Genomic DNA, 20,198 nt, shown 5'->3' with positions numbered 1-20,198 from the left:
GGGGGAGTTGTTGGGAAAACTGAAGGAGCCGTTGAGAGAACGGGCGCGCGCGGGAGAAAATCCTTATCAAACTCCCAATTCATGGGTCTCCCTTTCCCTCAGCACACTGCTGGTATTGTGGGGGGGGCGGTGTGTGTGTGTGTATTTTTTTGAATGTCTGTGTCGTCCCCCTCTCGCTCCCTGGCTCTGACGCTGTTTTACTGTATGGAAAGATTTCACAGGGAACCCCTCCCATTTTCCCAGGCAGTCCTGGGACAATACCAGTGCTGTGCCCCCGAGCTGGGCAGGGGACAAAAGCTGGTCCTGGCTCTCATGCTGGGGATCCTGCTACTCCTCTGCTGTGGAGAGGCTCTTCCCTCTTACTTCGCCCTTGCCACGGGCTCAAGGGATGGGCATCATCTAGTAAAATTCCTCTCCATCAACCTCAGTGGTCCCACCTTGGTAGTGGAGGTGCCAGCATGGTCCCCTCAATGAAACCCTACTGAGCAGATGCCCCAGTCTGCCCCTGCGACAACACGCTTTCCTTGCTGAGCACCCAGCCTTTCCCATTGGGAGCTGTACGGATTTGGGGCCACCCAGTGTGTTGGGACATCTCCACTTCCCACCCACTTTTACCTATTGCCCTCTCAGCATGACTTTATGGTGGAGAAGTGGCATCCTTCCACCTTCGCATATTAGGAACTGAGGCCCAAAGACAGCATTTTACTGATGTGCCGCAGGAAATCTGGGGTTTAGCAAGGTATCTGGCTCATGAAGCACCTTCACTCATAGATCCTTCATCCACATGACTGTCCCTTTTTATGAACCTGGAGCACCTCATCCATAGAAATATATGCTGAAAAGAAGGGTTGGAAACCTGCTATATGGGCATTTCCCCAGGGACCAGTCATTAGGAAGACTTACATTTAGAAAGACTGCATCTGCAATGTTGGCTGCTGTGGCTAGCAGTGGCTCTTGGAGAGTCCTTGTCTCTAAAAAGGGGACACTGGAGGAACACGCATGCCACCGCAGTGATTCCTGAAACACGGAAGATCTCTTCTCCTTCTCCTCTGCCTGTCTTCTCACCTCAACTGAAGAAAAAACATCACACATCTTCCTGCTACAGTAGAGATGTATTTTCCATAACTCGCTCTCCTGCCTCTGTCTCTCCATAGTACAAGAGAAGAGATGACACAGGGATGGAAGAGACTTGGAGAAGGATATACAGGCAGCCACTGCTGTGAGGGACAAAAAGCAAGAACTGGAGAAAGGCAGAATGAAGGAAAAAACCCCTCCCCTGCCACTTAAATGTGAGGAGACGCTCGGACTGCGGGTTGCAGAGACTGCGTGGCCAGTATGAGCTCCTCTGAGGAGCTCCCTGTCTGCAGCCAAGGAACCCGCAGCTCTTGCAACAAGGCACAAATGGGGCCCGACTCTTGTCTGGCAGATGGCAGCAGTTCCTGAATGGGGATGGTGAACACTGGGACAAACACCAATTTGAAGCTTTATGGGTTTCTGAAATCCCTTCTGGGTTTGATCCCTTTCTTGTTCCAGCCAGGAGTGGTGCATCAGACATACTTTAGAAGGAAGATGTGAGCCCTGCTACTCACTGTCTTGCTGGGGTCAAGGACCATCTCATTCCTCCCACAGAGCCTGCCAAGAGGTCGCTGCTTTTGGGCTATGAGCCGAGCAGGCTGTGAAGCTCCTCTTAGCACCCTGTGAGGCTCCTTTGTTTCCTGATTGGGGATCTTCTTCAGCAAAGTGCTAGGAGGACCCCTGGCCTCTTGCTCCCTACCACTTGGTGTCCAGCACCCTGTATCTCCACTTTGGAGGGAAATGAGAAATCCCTGTCCCATTGCCTCCTTCCCACAGGGTCCACAGGAACCAGTCACCTGAAGAGAAGGCAAATAAACACCCTTTTCTAGCATTTTTTCTGTAGCATTCCTCCTCCTTGCCCACTCCCCACAAGCAGGGCAGTATTTCTCAGCAGTGGCTATGTCCTTGTAGGACAGGAGACCAACCCTCTCTCCAGCTCTCCCAGAAAGGTAGAAGATGACTCCTTGAGAGCTTTTTTTGGTTGACTCTCCAGCAAGGAGCTGGGGCAGGAGATAGGTTTATCTCACTGGTAAATCAGGAGGACCTGGGAGGATCATTGGACTTTTCATGGGTGACCTCTCGTGGTTACAGGGTTGGTGTTGGTCTATACCAGCTTCAGTGACAAAGGCAGCTGAAGAAGCCAACTACCAGAGGCATCTGGGAAGGAAAGCAAACCAGAAAATGGAAGATGTGATGCAGAACAACCTAACCCACTGAGTGCTGAGAACCTCGCGTCCCAGCGCATGACCAGCAAGAATGAGGGCAAGTGAGTGTGAGAAAGTTCTTCTCCTCAGAAGACCTCCTTTTCCTCGTGAAAGACCCCACATTTGCCTTCAGGAGCAATTCAGCACGTCGGAGGAAGCCGAACCTGCTTGTCCTGACAAGACCTCACAAAGACCAAGATGTTGTGATAAGGCCATCCCTAGGGTGCAAAAGTCCTAGAAAGGTTCAAACTGCTGTCCACTTCCCAGAAACACAGTATTTTCCCTGGACATGATATCTTTCATCCTCGGGACAGCCTTGACCTCTTGCATCCCCTTCCCCACCCCACAGACTTGAGTCTGAATCAGGATGCCCTTTTGGCAGCATCTTGACCCCAGGGTCCTGGCCCGATTTGTTGCAGCACAGCAGGGTTCCCATGAGACTCTGTGATAGGGACCAGGGGCACTCATTTGGCACATGGGGGGCATCAGACCCCGCAGGAGCAGCCGTGCTAGCAGAGAGAAGGAGAGGAATTCCAGTTCTGGGGTACACACCCATCTCTCCAAACTACCTCTGACCCCTTCCAGCACCCTGCCACCCCAAATCCCCAGGACTAAATCCTCCAGCAGCATTTTTGGGGTGGCCACGCTACTGAAAGGAGTCCGACACTGGTGGCTCTTGTGAAGACGCTGACACTAGGGGTAAAGTGGGGAAGGTGCTGGTGGCTGAGGTGGGGTGGGGGGCTGCCTGCGTCCCCTCCCTGCCATCCCTGACCGACCGTATTCTGGCTCTGAGGAGCGCTTGGCTCCACCTTCCGCCCTTCCCTCCCCCGGTGCTAAGCAGCAAAGCCAGCTCGAGATATCCAGCCGGGGTATTAGTAAAAACCAAGCCTCCCTCCAGGAATGGCACTCGCCTGAGAGCCTCTCCGTGCCGAGGGACAACAGGGGGGCCATTGGGATACAAATCACAGCCCTCGCAGGATCTGCCCGGCACCCTGGCCAGCAATGTAAGTTTTCCTACCTGAGCTCTCTCGCATGCGTACACACGTTCGCTTGTGCTTTTCCCCTCTTGCTTTCTCTTACTTTTTTCGATTTCCCCAGCGAGGGTCCTTGTTGCCCTCTGAAATTGAAGGGATAGCAGCCCTTGCTCTGCACTGGCTCTATTTCAGCTAAGCCACAGGCATGCTTTTCTATCACTTCTTTTTTTCTTTATAAATTTCTTTCTTTTCCTTTTTATTTTTTTTTTTAATTTCTGGATGGAGGGGACAGAGAGGCCTTTATTTTTAGAGTGTTTCTTTCTCCAAGAGGGGTAACTGCTGCATGGCAGCAGGGACTTTTGGAGGTGGCTGCAGATAGGAGGAGTGTGTGGGGCAGGCAACCCCAAACCTTGGCTTGTCTCAAAGTTAAACCTAGTTTGTGTTTGTATCTGTATACACATATATAAAAATATGAATGTGAATCTGTATATGCATATATACACATGGACAGGTGTGTGTGTGGGTATGCAGTGTAGATGTATTTCAAGTCTTTGGTGTAGATGTATTTCAAGTCTTTGGTTTATGAGTTGCAAGAGGAGGGTGAGGGATGGGGTGTCCCCACAGAGGCACTTTCCCATGCTGGGATGAGGGTCTCTGGGTGCAGATCTGGGGACCAGGCTGATTCCCTCCCCTATTGATGCTGCTTGCTCAGCTTTCCCAGTAGCCGGCATATTGGTCCCTTCTGGTTTATTGGTACGGTGCTGTTGCTCCCCCTCTCATGCCTGCCCCCGGGCACTGCACTGGCGTTTCACCACACATCTTCAAAAGAAAGGGGCACTTTCCCACACAAGTTTTGTGGCCATCCCCCCACATCCCACTCCCCATTGGGAGCTGCCCTCAGGCAGGATAGTCCATGTCTCTCCTCTTTCAGATCCCCAGCCCCTCTTATCCCTCTTGCCACAGGCCCCTCCGCACATGTCAGTTCCAGATGATTGCAGAGATAGGGAACGATATCCCAATTAATCAGGGGCCCTGACCCATCCCCACCCCCATCGATCACGGGTTTTGTGGTGTGCACGGCAATTACTATGCTTGCGCATATTGAGTGTCCCCTGTCTCGTGGTCAGCTCTTCAGAGAGTTTGGAGTCCCTTTCAAATTTGGTGGTTGCTTCTCCTTTTCTCTCTTTCCCCCTCCTGCTCTTTCCTTTCTTTCCTTTGTTTTTGTCTTCCTCCCTCCCTTCCCCAGTGAGAAGAACACCAAGAAGGAAGAGAGAAAGGGCTGACGAGTGACAATGGCCGATGACCAAGACCTTTCAGAGGTGGAGATGAGCCCGGTGGGCTCTGAAGACCACCACTGCCTCTCGCCAGGACCCTCCATGACGTCCGACAACTCACCACACCTCACTGTCTCTGGGAACGGGGAGATGGGGAAAGTCAAGAAGGAACAGCAAGACTCGGAGGCAGATGACGACAAGTTCCCGGTGTGCATCCGTGAGGCAGTCAGCCAGGTGCTGAGTGGCTATGACTGGACCCTGGTACCCATGCCCGTCCGGGTCAATGGAAGTAACAAGAGCAAGCCCCACGTCAAGCGTCCCATGAACGCCTTCATGGTCTGGGCACAGGCTGCCCGGAGGAAATTGGCTGACCAGTACCCGCACCTCCACAACGCCGAGCTCAGTAAGACCTTGGGGAAGCTCTGGAGGTAAGAGCAGGTGGGCAGAGGGGGAGCACGAGGGCTGGGATCCAGGGGTGTCCCGGAGAGCATTGTGTGATCATGCAGAAGGGTGAAGACTTAACAGGGTGGAAGGGGTATCCCTTGAGGGAACTTCCTTCCTTGTGGGAAGCCCCCTTGCAGGAGGCACAGTCGATGACTGAGGCAAGAGTGGTGGTTGGATGTAGCAAAGGTTTCCTCAGTAGAACTCACCTCCATCCTGGGCCACAGGCCTTTCCATGTGTTTCCCACTAACTTTCCCTGTTGTTCCCAAGCAAGATATTCTTGTCTTGGTCCTCTTCTGCCTGGCTGCCAGGGGAGATTTTGTTTTCTTGGCTAACCCTCTGTGTTGAGCCAAGTTGTGCAGTAGCAGGAACCCAGCTGAGCCCCATCCAACTTAACTCACTGGTGGCTGCCTCAAGCCTGTTTGAACTTGGGTCCCAAGGCCAAGAGGAGTTATTTTCTGTGCAGTGTCATGGAGCAAGCAGGAAACTAAGTTACGGCTGAGGAGGAAGGTTGGGGAAGGGATCCAGGCGGTCAGAGCCCTGCACCCGTTCTTCCCAGGATGGTCCGAGTTTTGGAGGCCATGCAGGTGCAGTGAGATCGACAAGGAGAGACCCTGCTAGAAAGGGGTGCTGGGGCTTAGCAGAAAGGAAGAGACTTGCAGCGGTCCCAGCCTTAGCATGCTCTCCTGCAACTTGCTGGCTTAAACCGTCCCTTTGCACCCAGAGACGCGCCCTCCTTTCTTGTCAGCACACACACATGCTCATCCCTCTGACCCCACCAGTTTGTTGCACCCATTTTCACTTTGGTTTCATGCAGATCTCTGAGTCCTTTATGTACCCTCCCCAACCCACTTCTTCTCCCAGCAGACCGACAGGCTGCCCCGATCGATCACAGCTGGCCCGTGGGTATGCAGAGCTGTAGTACCCAAGCTGGCCGTGCCACTTCTTTCCCATCTGATGGTCTCTGCCAGTAAAGCCACCAACATGCTATAAACACTTTTTTCCACAAGTCCCCATCACCGTCCCCCACCTCGCCTTGCACCAACCAACGTGAACCAAGCCTCACGCAAAGGAGCCCTCTCAATGTCTCTCTTGCCTTGACAGCATTTTGGGGAGGAAGCCCTCAACCTTGGATGGGCCCAGAGATGTTTTTCCAGGCAGAAGTAAAACACCCTGTCCAGCAGCTGATGCTGAGGTCTCCTCCTAGCTTCAAACCTCCTTGCTTCCAAGGAACCAAGCCCTTGGGTATTAGCTTCTCCCTTTGCTATATCAGCCCGTTTACCCTGACCCATCAGCGTCTAGTGTAACACCAGCAAAGGGATTTATTCGGGAAATTGAAGGCGGGGTGTGATTGTGGATGTCTCATCTGATGCTCTTTCCTGCTTTGTTCCCTGCTGCCTTCCCTTCCCTTTACCATAGCACTTGCTCCCACCCGGGGCTCTGCTGCCAGCCTCTGGGCCAGGAATCTGTGCTGTAAGAGCGTGTGTGTGTGTGTGTGTGTGTGGGAACTCACCTTTTTTGTTTGTAAAGTGTTATTTCATGGTATCGTTCATTTATTGCAAAATATTACCGGATTTTAGAGCAACAGCCTCCCTCTGGACACTGCATTTCCCTTGGAAAATACAACAAAGCAGTGAAACCCTCCATAGGTGTCACTTTCAGAGTGCAGGGAGACAGAGCCTCTGGCCTGTGACCACATTCATGCACCCGACTGCCTCCCTGCTCCCAGGACACAACTCCCACCACTGGCTACATGGGATTTTGAGCAGGGGGACGCTGCCACTGGACGATTGTCATGGTCCCCAGGCATTTCTTAGGGCACCGTGCAGCCAGGGATTGTGGGTCAGGCAAAGAAGCTTGCGGGATCAGGCCTGGGGTTGTTGTGTGCAGCTGGGTTTGCCAGCCAGCTGCTTGGCTTGAACACATCTCCTCTTCGAGTGTCCCCAGTGCAGGCTGCAGCTCTCTGAGCCGTGCCAGCCCCTGTGGGGACCATACAGCCGAGTAAACAGGGCTACGGGTGAAGCTGGTGTCTGGCCTGGGTAGGACCACGTGTGTGTTTCTTTCTGTGAGTCTCGGAGGGAATATCAACCCACAAAGCTCCAGGGGAAGTGGCCCAAAGTTTACCAGGATAATAAACCCAAGGCTCGCCTTCCAGCCATGGTACGGTTGGGTCTTCCTCCATTGAAGTTCCCACTCCCCTCATCTATGCCATATAGCTCCTATGTGTCAGTACAAGTTAAGCAGCCAAGTTAAGCTCTGGATGGCTTAGTCTCAAACATCTGATGAGTGTTCCTGCAAAGGGCCCTGGCTGTTTGCATGTCCCCACCCTTACAAGATGGCCATTCAAACCTTGCATCACTAGTCGCTTTGGAAAATATGGGCTACTTATATTTACACATGGGCTGCTCTGAGCTTATACAGGTAAAGGGCACATCAAGCAGAGATGAGCACTTGTGAGCATGGAGACTGCTTGCAGACCGCCGTTAAACCAAGCACATCCCCAGCGACTGGCACTGGATGGGGATGGGAGAGGCTAAGAAATCTTGAAAGGCAGTTAGCAGATTGAGCGATAACCCCAGTGCTGTCCCATGTGCTTCTCTGCAAAATGGGCTGTAATGGCCTGGGCTTGCATTTTAAGCCCAAGGTTTGCTTCAGCTCTGTGCCACTACCATGTCCTCCATAGGTCCCAGGCCTCGTTAGGAAGGGCCGCAGGACATGCGCTGATGGCCGCATTATCCCCCTGGTCTCAAGTGCAGTGCCGGGGGGCTTACGGCCTCATCCACCTCCCCCAACTTGGGGTGTGTGAGGGATGCAGATGACAAACCAACTGTACTAAAAAAGGAGGGAGGGCTCCCATGCTCAACAGTCATGAAATCTCACTTTGGCTGCTTTCCTTCCTCAGGGTGGGACAGGGAGCCGCTCTCAAATGGAGACCGGCTGCTGAAAATGTCGGCATGACTCTCAGCCAAAATGTCAGCCAGCACCACCTCTGGCGCTGAAAAAAGCAAGGCACAGGATGAAGGGGAGGCAGGCTCCGTAGGGAGGAGCGAGGGGACCGGATGGAAGGATCTTTGCATGGGGGTGGCAGCACCCAGAGAATAGGGTCATGCCCACAAAATTTGGTGATGTGTACGTGTAGGAGAGCCCGCCTGGCTGCTCTCTGATCTCAGTCAGCCCTCACCTTGCATCAGCCCCAACGCCTGACCCCATCACCACCGCACTGACTCATCGGCAGCTGAGTCCCGGCACATGGTCAGGCCTTTGCACCATTGCACGGTGCAATGCCAGAAGGCTGCAAAAGGCAGGCAGATTTTAGCCCTTCTTTTTCCTCCTGGAGTGGGACGCTGGGTGCTTGCCCCTCTCCCCTTGGCCTGGGGGGGTGAGCATTTGATGCCAGGGCAGGTGGCGAGGGCTTGGTTAAGCCTTATGAAGGGCTTTGCTCTGTGATCCATAACTTCTCTGCCCGTGCGAGATTCCTTTGCATTAGGAACTGGGGAGCATGAGGGGCAGGAAGGGGGAGGGCAGGAAGTAAGTGAAATCCAAATCCCCCCAAATCTCCTGGCCTTTGCCTGCTCGCACCAGTTTCACTTTGCTAAAGCCGATTTGAGCTCTGATCCCAGCTGGAGGGAGGAGGGAACCTTGGAAAGGAGAAGGCAAATACATGGGGAATGGACTTGCCACTGTCCTGATGGTGGCACTGCCTGTGGGCTGCTGGCAAGGGGAAAGAAGAGGAGGCACCCAGGCATAGCTCAGAAGGCAGAGATCTGACTTCTGCACAGCCTCTCTGGTTCACACAGAGCTGCTCTGGTTCACACCATCCAGAAGACACATCTGGGAGGCTGAGCTTCGGTATCCATGGGAGGCTCTACTCTGAGCTCACTGTGCAGTACGCCCTGCAGATCAGAGCTGGCTCTGCAGCCTACAGCCCTCTTGCTCTGAGAGGTGCCCACGTAGAAAGAGACCTTTCATTCCCAACCACAACATTTTATTTATTAGTTTTGGCAACATCTGGGCTGAGAGTGCAGGGTTGCTGGAGCCCTTGAAGTGTCCCAGGTTGCAAGTCTGCAGAGTTTGCCTCTATTCTCCACCTCACAGGGAGACGGGGCGTTCTGCAAGGATGAAGGTTTTGCCAAGGCAAGGTCACCTTCCAGCCCACAGTGCCTATGAGGGTTGGCTTGGCTGTCCCTTCAGATCCCTTGGAGGGTTGTCTGGAGCAGCACAGGCTGAGGGATTAGAGCCCTCCGAGACGTGTGAGCATGGTGTATGGTGGCAGGAGGGAGACAGGAAAGCCAGTGTTGGATTCACGGTGGCTCAGTTGCTTTAATCTCCGGGATTAAGGCAGTGGAGGAATGCGGTGTGCGGCCGCGACCTGCTCAGGCTGCCTGGAGTGAACCCAGGTCAGCCCCATAATGGGCTCTAGCCCATGCCACACACCTTCTTGCTGCCAGCTGGGGGGTTTATGCAAGGAGCAGGAAGAAAAGGGATGCTTAGAAAACTACTCGTTACTTGCTGGCAACCCCTTTGATCACCTACTGTGTTTCTCTGTATGCTCCTTGGGCCGTGCCTCCTCTTCACCTTCAGTTTTTCAGGCCAGTCAAGGCCTTTGTATCTTCCTCAGTGCCTACAGTTTAACAGAATTGGTCACATTTCAGTGCTAAGGGCTTCTGGGGTACCAAGGTGCTGGCACAGCCCCACCCCCAGGTAGTTCTTTTGTTAGGGGGAAAAAGGTATGGGCATCTTATAAATGAAGTAATTTTCTGCCGCTTGGGAGCCCTGCCATTTCTAATGGCTTTTGGAGTTGCAAGTCATGGGGAGACTCATCCCTTCTGAAAGCACTGGTTTCTGGTTGAAAGCAGCATGACCTTGAGTAACAAGAATGTTTGAGGAGGGAAACCATAAAATTAAACTGAAGTGCTTCCAACCGAGATGCTGCTAGAGGCTTGAACAATGAGGTTGATCTCATCTTCATCCACTCTGAGCCATCCTGCCCAGACATTTCACCATTTCCTCAGAAAGCCTATCTTAACTAGAGCAGCCCTTGATCTGGCAGGAATATAGAGAAGGAGCTTACATTTCTGCAGTGCTTTTCATCCAGAGACCAAAGCTCATCTATTTCTACAGGGATAGGAACGTAGCAGCTAAATTTTTTACAACTGCTTGACTAAATTCAAGAAGGGCTGGCCCTTTGTGCTTCAGCCTTCTGCATTATCCATGTCTAAGGTGAGCAGGAGCTCCAGGAATAGCAGAATACAGTGTTCCTCCTCCCTCAAAATTTTCTTTAATTCCCTTCTAGGATACTGCATGATGCTTAAAGGCTCAGCAAGCTCCATGCAGCAACACGAGTGCTGTGGAGCCAACAGCGATTGCAGCCATTTGTGCTTCAGTAAAGCCTCAAACTTGGAGCACAGCCTATGGAAGGGTGGGAGGTTAAACTAGGGTAAATACAGACTGGGGGAGAGCAAAAGACATGCAGGAGGCAGCACTATAGGTAGCAAGGGTGCGTCACACTGCCTTAGTCTGAGGGATGATCCCAGCTGCCCTCAGTTTTGCCACAGTCTTTGCAAGCAGCTTGTCCAGCCTTATTTTACACGGCTACGAAAGGCTACCCTTTGCCTTTGGACAATGTAAGAGAAGGTGTTGAACTGACTGAGGTGAGAAAGGGAACCCAGCACTGACACTAACTGGTGTCAGGACTGAATAATTAACAAGGAGGAGGAAAATATTGCTGTCTCCAGTGAAACTCTACCAAGATCTCCCTATTGTTCTGAGAAATAACTCCCATGGGACAACACCCTGACATCTGCATTTGCACACTGTGTCCCACAATGTTGTCTATAGATGGGAGTTTTTTCCTGACATACCTGCCCCTCTCCTTCCCCTCTTCTCTTCTTTACTGCCTTGGCCTCTGCAGGCTGTTGAACGAAAGCGACAAGCGGCCCTTTATCGAAGAGGCGGAGCGGCTGAGGATGCAGCACAAGAAGGACCATCCTGATTACAAGTACCAGCCCCGCCGGCGGAAAAATGGCAAGGCCACACAGGGCGAGGGCGAAGGCCAGGTGGAGGGGGAGGCTGGCGGGGCTGCCGCCATCCAGGCCCACTACAAGAGCGCCCACCTGGACCACAGGCATCCCGGTGAAGGGTCACCCATGTCTGATGGGCACCCAGAACACTCCTCAGGTGAGTCCCAGGTCTCTGTGGACCTGCTGACAGGTTACAACCAACTCAGAGGCAAAAAACGAGGTCATCACGGTGAAAGCCTTAGCGACGTTGCTCACACCTTGCTCGTGACCCAACAGACTCTGCTGGAGTCAGTGGTACAGGGACATGCGCAAGTTTCACGGGCACTTGCACTGGTCAGGCAAGAAGGTATCGTTGCACCCCCCCTCTTTTTCCTCTCCCTCCACTGAAGTGTCCAGCTGAACAGTTGCTAGCAAACTGGGAGGAACGAAGCTGGCATGTGTAGATAGCAAACTGAGAGAAGCGGAGCTAGCATGTGTATAAAGCCCAGGCATAAAGTGGTAACTCACCTCTTCTCTCTCTTTCCTCCTTAAAATGTGTTTCACATTGCAGGTCAGAGCCACGGGCCCCCCACGCCCCCCACCACCCCTAAGACCGAGCTGCAGGCAGGCAAAGCCGACTCCAAACGAGAAGGGCGCTCCCTTGGGGAAGGAGGAAAACCACACATTGACTTTGGCAATGTGGACATTGGGGAGATCAGCCATGAAGTGATGTCCAACATGGAGACCTTCGATGTCAACGAATTCGACCAATACCTGCCGCCCAACGGACACGCCGGCCACCCGGGCCATGTTCGGTTTACGGCCTCGGGAGCGCCCTGGCTGCAGCCAGCGGACACTCTGCCTGGATCTCCAAGCAGCATGGAGTCTCCTTGTCCACCGCCACCTCATCCGTGGTAGACTCCAAGGCCCAGGTGAAAACAGAGGGGTCTGCCCCTGGAGGTCATTACGCTGACCAGCCCTCCACCTCCCAGATAGCTTACACATCCCTGAGTCTGCCCCACTATGGTTCGGCCTTTCCCTCCATCTCCAGGCCCCAGTTTGACTACCCAGACCATCAGCCCTCGGGACCCTACTACAGCCATTCCAGCCAAGCCTCTGGCCTCTACTCTGCCTTCTCCTATATGGGACCTTCGCAACGTCCCCTTTACACTGCCATCTCTGACCCTGCACCCTCCGTGCCACAGTCCCATAGCCCCACACATTGGGAACAGCCCGTGTATACGACTCTCTCCAGACCATAGGGAATGGGGAACGGTGACCGAAGCAGCGACGGAAAGGCTCCGAAGAATCAGCACAGGCAGAAGAGCCTCCGAACTCCGAGGTCACTCAGTGCCATCCAGCCACCAGAACCCACTGAGAATACAGAAGTGCCTTTCTTGACCCCGGCTATCGCTGGCTCACCCGCCTAGAGGAAGGTTTTTCATCCTTTCGCCCTTTACCAATTTCATGCAGGCCACGTGACTGGCTTGTGACACCTTTTTGGCCTTCTAGATGAGGAGGATTCTAGACATGAAGTGACTGGTCCGTGCTGGGTTTTGTTGTGCACGCCCTGGACTTTACGATGAGAGGGGCTGTCCTTTCCTTCCCTTCCTCAAACTGCTCCAGGGAGTTAGTTTCCAACAGGCCGCAATGGCCAACACTTTGTCACCTGCTGTGGGTGAAGGGTGATTGCTCAGCCTTGGTGAACTTGTTATGGGAGGAGTAGTAGGGAGGACAGCACAGCTGGCTTCCTTGCAATCAGCATCGTGCAGCAGCCCTGCCTAAGATTCACACATGCATGAATCTTGAACCCCGCTGGAAGACTAACCTACACTTGCTTCCCTCCTGATTTCCACGGCTGCATCCTAGCTTTTCTCCCTGCTTCTGCTCTCCATCCTGTCTCTGTTTAATACCACGCTTTTCCTGCATGGAGATTTTAAGGCTTGCCTGAACAACGTGTACAACTCAGGAAACCGCATAGTTGGTCTTACCGTTACTCATACCATAGCCTGTGTGTGCACGTGTGTTCACGTATGGAGGTGTAGGAGAGGTGGGGATAGATCGGTGGATCATTAAGGTGCTGTGGGTGAATCCTCCTTTCTTACAATTGCTCTGTATCACTCATTTATGTCTGGCATTTCTGGCATCTCAGTCCTTTCCAGTCTCTTCAGTATCCTAAACAACCTCTGAGAAAACTTGGTCCTTGCTCTTCCATGTCTGACTATGCCTCCCTGAAATGAAGAGGCACCAAGAAAGCTACTATGCATTTGCCAACATCCTGAGTTGACTCCAGTACTTTCTTTGAACCCGCACTCCAAACTCAGGCTGACGGGGTCTGCATCCCTGCTCGTTTGTTCATGTCTTCCAGTCCCTCTTACCTACACTGAAGATGGAAAGATACTCCTGCGGCTTTAAGCAAAGTAGACACGCACCCAATCTTGGAAAAGTGTAAAGAACATAAGACTATTTAGGTGCAAAAGAATTAATTTCTCCCTTTGGGTTTCAAACTGGAAACAACCAGCTCTTACAGTCAGATCATCCTCCTGTTTTCAGCCCAACACCTGAGGACAGTCTGCTTACTTCTCCCTTGTTACCTCCAGGACTGGGGTGTTTTGTCATGCCAGGGAGTGAACTGGCACAAAAGTTGTTGCAGGAGAAGATGACCCTTGGCAGTTGATCACAGAGACACGTTGTGGGATCTTCCCATGGATATTCCAGTCTAGAAAAATGAAATACTTTGACCAAACGTGGACTGTGATCGGTGTCATTGTTTCCGTCTGCTGATATGACTGTCAGATGCCCTTCCTGCCTCCCTTAGCTATGGATGACTTCTCCTTGTGGTGTCTGAAAAGATCATGTAGAATGTTTGCTTCCTGTACACATGTAACCTCTTCCAGCCCTGTCCCCTTATTTATGCAAGTAGCACCTTCCTCCCCCACCTCCTTTTCCCCAGTTTGTATGCTGTCCTAGCACCATTAACTCTGCATTAAACATATGGAATAATAAACTTAAAAGTTTCATTTTCACATGACTGGGTTTTTTTTTTTTACCTCTTTCCAGCAAGTCTCTATTTTATCCCCCAGCAAGTGTATAGTGGGTCACACCATCACCATACGGATCCTGTGCACAGCCTTCCTCTGCCTGTTATGAAGAGAAATAGGTGTAACTCAGACCAGTTTACCAGCCTCCTTCCTGGAGATGAAACTCATCTTCTGTTCCCACACCAGCTCCAGTCATTTCTTCGGTGAGAAGGCCCCTTGGTCTCTTGCCTTCCACAAGCAAGAACCTAAATACAAACACACGCACTCACACACAGAGCATATATTCAAGAATAGATGTGTATACCTGTGTACTTGTTGAAGACATCCTGAGTGTACTCAGGTCCTGGGAGGCTATCTGATGATGTTTGGAAAGAAAATGTACAGCAGATATCGGTCTGCTTAAGAACATCTCTCAAGGCCAATGGTAGCAATGTAGGATCCCAACTAAAACAGAGACTCCACAATTACAAATTGACTCCAAATTTTCAATGTGATCCATCCTGAGAGTTTGCGTTCACCAAACACTCTATGGGTGAGTAGAGTAAGCAGGATGTCTAGGAGCTGTGGAACACATTCAGAGCTTTTTAAAACTCACAGTATTATTTGGATGAAGCCCTGTATGGGCCTAAGAGCATCATCAGCAAAATGGCTTCAGGGATCTAACAGTGATGATGTCAGCTAAAGAGCTCCATGCAAAATAGGACTGTGGCCATTCACTGGAGAGAAGGAGAAATCTCTACCCCAAATTACAGGCTGTGGGAAGAGTCCAAAAGTAAAGTACTGTACTGCTGACCAGGTCAGGACCACATGTGGGGGAGAACAGAAGCCATGGTGGAGTTAGGGGTAGAACAGCTGATCACAGGGGTGGGAGAGGGAAGGGACATGGTGTGGGTGAGCAGAAGAGTGGGAAATGTAGGTTCTCAACCACACACAGGTACCCTCCTCCAGCTCTTCCAGAAGCAAATTAAGAAAATGAGTGGGCTTTGCCTCAATCATTCTTTAGTGGAAGGAGATGCCTCCTCTCATTGTGAGGGTCCTCACAACTAAGTCAGGACTGAGAATGCTGCTGGTAACAGAGGGGTTAACCACTCCTCTTGTAGTCTAGCAGGAGCTGGCCCGGCATCCTTCCCTATCCCTTTAATCGTATCTGATACAGATGCAGGGCTGGGGAGGGGAGGCGGGGAGGGAACAAAGAAGTCATTTAAAAAAATTAAAAAAAGGGACAAGAAAACGACCCCCGCGCACCATGGCGGACGCCAAAACGATTGCACAAAGGCACCATTTCAGGACTGAAATTTCACCGCACCAACGTGATTAAAGGATTCCATGGAGGGTGGGGGGAGAGGCTGAAGGCCACAGTGCTGCAAATTAACCTTTTCTTGGTAAGGATGGCCTGGACCAGGAAGCACTTGTGTTCCTCACAGTCAACCCCTTCCCCACACCTGCAAGCGCCTCCACATTCCCTTTGACCTGCCACTTTTGCCCAGGGACCCATTCAGGTCCTGCATTCTCACTCCAAAACCAGCCCCTCCTGTGCACACCAACAGGTGAAGGATGGACTGGTGCTTTTAGAGGGAGCAGTAAGAGAATGACATTCATGGCTGGTTATATGAGCTGAGTTCCCAGGCAGGTAGATCTAAACTCCCTGTGGGACACGGATAATCACCTGCAGGCACCAACCACACATATAGCATGGAGAATGCACGCTTTGTGTATAAGCACAAGCTTTAACACAAAATAGTTGGGAATATTCTTCCTGGACCAGTGTAGAGAAAAACTAATGTCAAGTAGAAACCATAAGCAAGGTGCACCTTCCCCTTCTTCTCTTAAAAAAAAAAACAACCAAACAAAAATACCATGAGCACTTCTCTGTAAGATAATTAAACGTGTTTTACCCAAGAGCTCAGATCTTCCTCACGCAGAGTAAGAACCTTGGAGCACACGCAAGATCAAGAAATTAAAACTGGATAGTGGCTGGCTAGAAGCCCTTGCCGATTGCAATGCATCTACCCCACTCTTCTTGATTTGAGCAAGGGGCTACAATTTTAAGGAGACAAATCATCAGTCTTTCATCACATTACAGATTAAAGGAACTCTAGGGTTTAACTACTGTTGTGCCACTGTAAGTTCCATGGGGGTACATACAACTGACACACATGTACAACCGAGATGGCTGGAGAGCACTCACATCCCCAGGACCATCAGTTGTCAGAGGACAGCTGTACAAGGAACAAGCGTGGCAACAACCTACGACTGCTGAGCTGGTGGGACTGCGAGTGGTGACTGTGCTTCCGGCTGGGGCAGTGCCACTGAAAGGGGATCCCCACCTCTGATAAGCAGCAGGAGCAGGGAAACAATAGGTGATTTGATGAGAGCTGCTCTGTGATACTCCTGAGAAGCCCCACAGCCAGCCCCAGCCAGAGAGGAAATTGGGGGTTTCCACAGCAACCTGCTCAGGGCACAAAGGCCCAACTGTCTGGGAGAAGCAATGGAGGTATCTCAGCACTCTTGTTTTAAGATGGAACATGGGCAGAGGGCTGGAGTTTTTCTGAGGCCAAAGTACCCGCAGGAGCATTTTTGTACAGCAGTTTAATTGGCTATCAGTCCTATAACTGGAGAAGAGGAGGAACTGCCTGAAAGGAGGTTGTATAGAGGTGGGTGTTGGGTCTCTTCTCCCAAGTAACTAGTGATAGGATGAGAGGAAATGGCCTCAAGTTGCACCAGGAGAGGTTTGGATTGGATATTAGGAAAAATTTATTTACTGAAAGTGGTCAAGCATTGGAACAGGCTGGCCAGGGAAGTGTTGGAGTCACCATCCCTGGAGGTGCTCAAAAAAACATGTAGACATGACACTTTGGGACATGGTTTAGTGAGCATGGTAGCACTGGGCTGACAGTTGACTTGATGATCTTAGAGGTCTTTCCAACCTTAATGATTCTATGATTTACTGCAGCCTTTAGCCTAGCTAAAAGATAGGGCCGTTGCAGGTGAAAAAAAAAGAAACTGCAGGAAAAGCACAGCACTTGGCTCCTTAATCTTACTAATGCAGCCCACAACACAGAAAGAAAGAGTAATGATCAAGGCGGTAGAAAGAAGAGAGTCTTGATAGAAGACTTGTCTCCAAGGAGACCTTATAGTGGCCTTCCAGTAGCTGAAGGGTACAGGAAAGCTGGGGAGGGACTGTTTACAAGGGTGTGTAGTGACAGGACAAGGGGAAGTGGTTTTAAACCAGAGCAGGGTAGATTTAGATTAGACATTAGGAAGAAGTTCTTCAGTAGGAGGGTGGTTAAACACTGGAACAGGTTTCCCAGTGAGGCAGTGGAGGCTCCATCCCCGGAGATATTCAAGATCAGGCTTGATAGGCCTCTGAGCAACCTGATCTGGTTAAAGATGTCCCTGCTTACTCCAGGGGGGTTGGACTGGATGATCTTTAAAGGTCTCTTCCAACACAATACATTCTTTGGGTCTACGGGCATGTAGGACCTATACAAAGAGGAAGTGGGAGGAAAAAAAAGACTCAAACACATTCAACTTCAAATGGGTAGGTTTATAATTTATTTACACAAATATAAACAAAAATAGAAACATCTCTGGAGAAGGAAAGAGCTAAAACAATGGCTGGAGGCTGATCAATCTGTGATGATTAACTCATCCACACCCCAGTCTTCATAGCTCCCGTCTGGCAGGTAACGACGGATGATTATGGGGATCTTGCGTGCTCTGAAAGGAGACAGAGAAGTGAACAGAAATGCCACAGCCTTCACTATACCACTTCAGCAGGCAGCGGGAACTGAGGTGCTTAGTGCCTTCAGTAAGCTGCTCAGGTTTAACTGAGAGATCTGTGTAGCACTGGTGATTTGGTATTATATAGTAAAGGGGAGTCCCAACAACATTCTCTCTTTTGTAGGTGCAAAGCACCGAGCACCCTTAGACTCAAAACAACCAAAGACCTACAAAAGTCAGCCTTCTATTGCTATGCAGGAGTTCAGCCCTGTGAGCTGAACTCACCACGAGATATCACCAAGTATCTAACACTGATGCAGGGGAAAAAAGAAAAATCAAGGGACTTGAACAAATCCACTTTTTCTTTGATGAAAAAGTTTTCCCCACAAGACACTACAAAAGTAGCAGAATTCTGAGAATCTTCACGACAAACTGGTATTTACAGAATTTTGCACCCTGACAACATGAATTACCATTTTAAGATGGATACATGAAATAGTGACTATTCAGGGACAAAAACCTGGTACAGCAGGGGTGGAGCACAGCATCTGCTAGCAGTGGTTCCAATTAGAAAGCAAGAAAATGCTGAACACAATTTAACTTAATGGAAGTAGATTTAAGTCAGCAGAATGTAATCAGACAGTCTGGAATCTAACCAGGGCATCAGGTTTCAACCATATCAGACCTGAAAAGTAATACAACTTCTTTAGTGATCACATTCAAGGCCATTGTTTTTCCAGTAGCAAAGCAGCTCCCCCACGCCAAGAATTACAAGTGAATTTTGGCACAGAACAGGACGCCACTATACTGTTGTCACACCCTGACTTACTTTCTAGAGCTCACGCTCAGACAGGGGCCAGAAGCAAATCAGACCAAGCTTGGAGATCTGACAAGGAACATGACCTAAGAAGCTTTTAGCAATGATAAAGGGAGCTGTAACATGCAAAAATCTGCCAGAGCAACTGCAATGCACTGAGAAACTGGGGAAGCAGAAGGACAATGCAGTTCAAGAACAGAGAATTAACCAGTAACAGATCCAGCTGCTCTGCTTGAAGGATACCTGTACATGATCTAGGTCACCGACCATGCAGGCAAACTGGGGGCCAGCAGGGAGCTCTGCTGTGGAAAGATGGGCCTATAAGTGGTCATATAGAAGCTGCCACTGCTACAGTAATAAAGGATTTATTTATCTTTCTGTAAGCAGAGGACATGCCTCAATAAACCAAGTGTGGAAGGGTACATGAAAATATCCTGAACAGGGTCTCCACATCACCAGCCTGATCCTTACTGTGTTTTTTGAAAGCACTTATTTTAGAAGTCTGTTCAGATGGCTGCTTTCAAATCAATTCCATGCAGGGAATTAAACTAATTCCAAAAAGATGAGGACCTTGAGTTCCCATCACAGAAATAAAGAACAATTTGATTCCAAAGAGGTCATCCTTGGTACTTTGCACGAACAGCTGGGATGGGAGAGAGCAGCTATGCTAAGGTGTTAAAAGGGAAGGCAACTGTAGTTCCCTCACTGTTATTGAGGGAAGACAAGGCTGTCTTGGAATCAGCTGCTAAATGCTGGGACAAGGAGACAACTGCTTGGTTTATGGAGATAAATATGCTCACTGTGAAAATCTGGGACTTACTTGAGTTCTTTCATGGCAATCAGCAAGGGGTCTGTCTCTCCTTCCAACTCCACCATCACAGGTGCACACATCCTGGGACAGAACAACAACCATTTGAGCAAATGCACAGAAAGGAAAGAGGGACAGCAAAACACGTGCCTGCCTATGTCACCCATAGGGCTGGGGCACCACCTTGGCAAATCTGATTTGCTCTCTTGTGCACTTTGGGAAGAAAACTCCTCCAAGTGGTTAGGGACTGAGCTTTTACTTGAATGTTGTTCTTGTCCCATTCTTCAACCTCTGCTGACCAGCTGGTGCTTGAGAGCTGCTCTGACCCACACCCTTCTAGTCCCCCTGTGCTCTAATTAGATGTGAGAAAAAGAGTGGTTCTAAAATTAATCCACTAAACACTGTAAAATGAGTATGCCTCCTGTAGATCCGGCACATCTCTCGTATCCTGCTTTGCTCACACCTTCCAGTCTTTGGCTGGGGGACAGTGAGGGGCTGGATTTATGATGCACTCTTTTTCTTCCTAAATGAATAAAAAATGAAGCATTTTGCAGAGGGTTGTAACAGCAGAGCAAACAGGGGTGATGATACCCAGCCATTAGACAGTGGCAGCAAAGAAAGTCCACGTTATGCAAGAATAAGGCCACTGGGGGCTGCTGCTGGCCTAGGTCCAGCAGTGAAGGCTGAATACGTAGGCGAAGCAGAAGCAGGAGCCAGAGTGTGCTGGATTAAAGGCTTGGCACGGGTCCATCTCATCTCCCCCACTTTTCTGGCCTTTCACCAGTCGAAAGAATGTGCACAAAATAGCTTCACAGAGCAAAGACTGCGCAAAGAACAACTA

The 20,198-nt window shown here is 50.5% G+C and overlaps 3 protein-coding genes across 4 annotated transcripts in view; 2 read left to right on the top strand and 1 right to left on the bottom strand.

Annotated features, from left to right (window-relative positions):
- The first annotated feature begins 4,545 nt into the window (after positions 1 to 4,545).
- SOX10 (SRY (sex determining region Y)-box 10) lies at positions 4,546 to 13,982 on the top strand. The gene is given in 4 exon segments (XM_010189240.1): positions 4,546 to 4,955; positions 10,881 to 11,146; positions 11,540 to 11,782; positions 11,785 to 13,982. Coding segments are annotated over 4 exon segments (1,365 nt in total). The 3' UTR covers positions 12,231 to 13,982.
- Positions 13,983 to 15,344: 1,362 nt separating this feature from the next.
- The window catches only part of LOC104544384 (chromosome unknown open reading frame, human C22orf23), a 9,676-nt gene continuing 4,822 nt past the window's right edge, over positions 15,345 to 20,198 (top strand). Inside the window, exon 1 of the mRNA XM_010189242.1 lies at positions 15,345 to 15,354. The gene's annotated coding sequence lies outside the window, so the exon portion shown is untranslated. The remainder of the gene's footprint in view (positions 15,355 to 20,198) is intronic.
- POLR2F (polymerase (RNA) II (DNA directed) polypeptide F) overlaps positions 17,519 to 20,198 on the bottom strand; it is a 4,176-nt gene continuing 1,496 nt past the window's right edge. The window contains exons 4-5 of one of the 2 annotated variants that reach the window (XM_010189238.1): positions 19,370 to 19,441; positions 17,519 to 17,729 (exon numbers count right to left, since the gene is read on the bottom strand). In XM_010189238.1, the coding sequence (XP_010187540.1) occupies positions 17,639 to 17,729; positions 19,370 to 19,441 (163 nt within the window). In that variant the 3' untranslated portion in view covers positions 17,519 to 17,638. The remainder of the gene's footprint in view (positions 17,730 to 19,369; positions 19,442 to 20,198) is intronic. The other variant, XM_010189239.1, reaches the window with a different exon arrangement.

This window comes from Mesitornis unicolor, unplaced genomic scaffold (genome assembly GCF_000695765.1).
Source record: "Mesitornis unicolor isolate BGI_N332 unplaced genomic scaffold, ASM69576v1 scaffold22937, whole genome shotgun sequence".
In the NCBI taxonomy this organism is placed as follows: domain Eukaryota; kingdom Metazoa; phylum Chordata; class Aves; order Mesitornithiformes; family Mesitornithidae; genus Mesitornis; species Mesitornis unicolor.
Note: the sequence above shows the minus strand (reverse complement) of the source record. Positions and strands in the feature narration are given on the sequence as shown.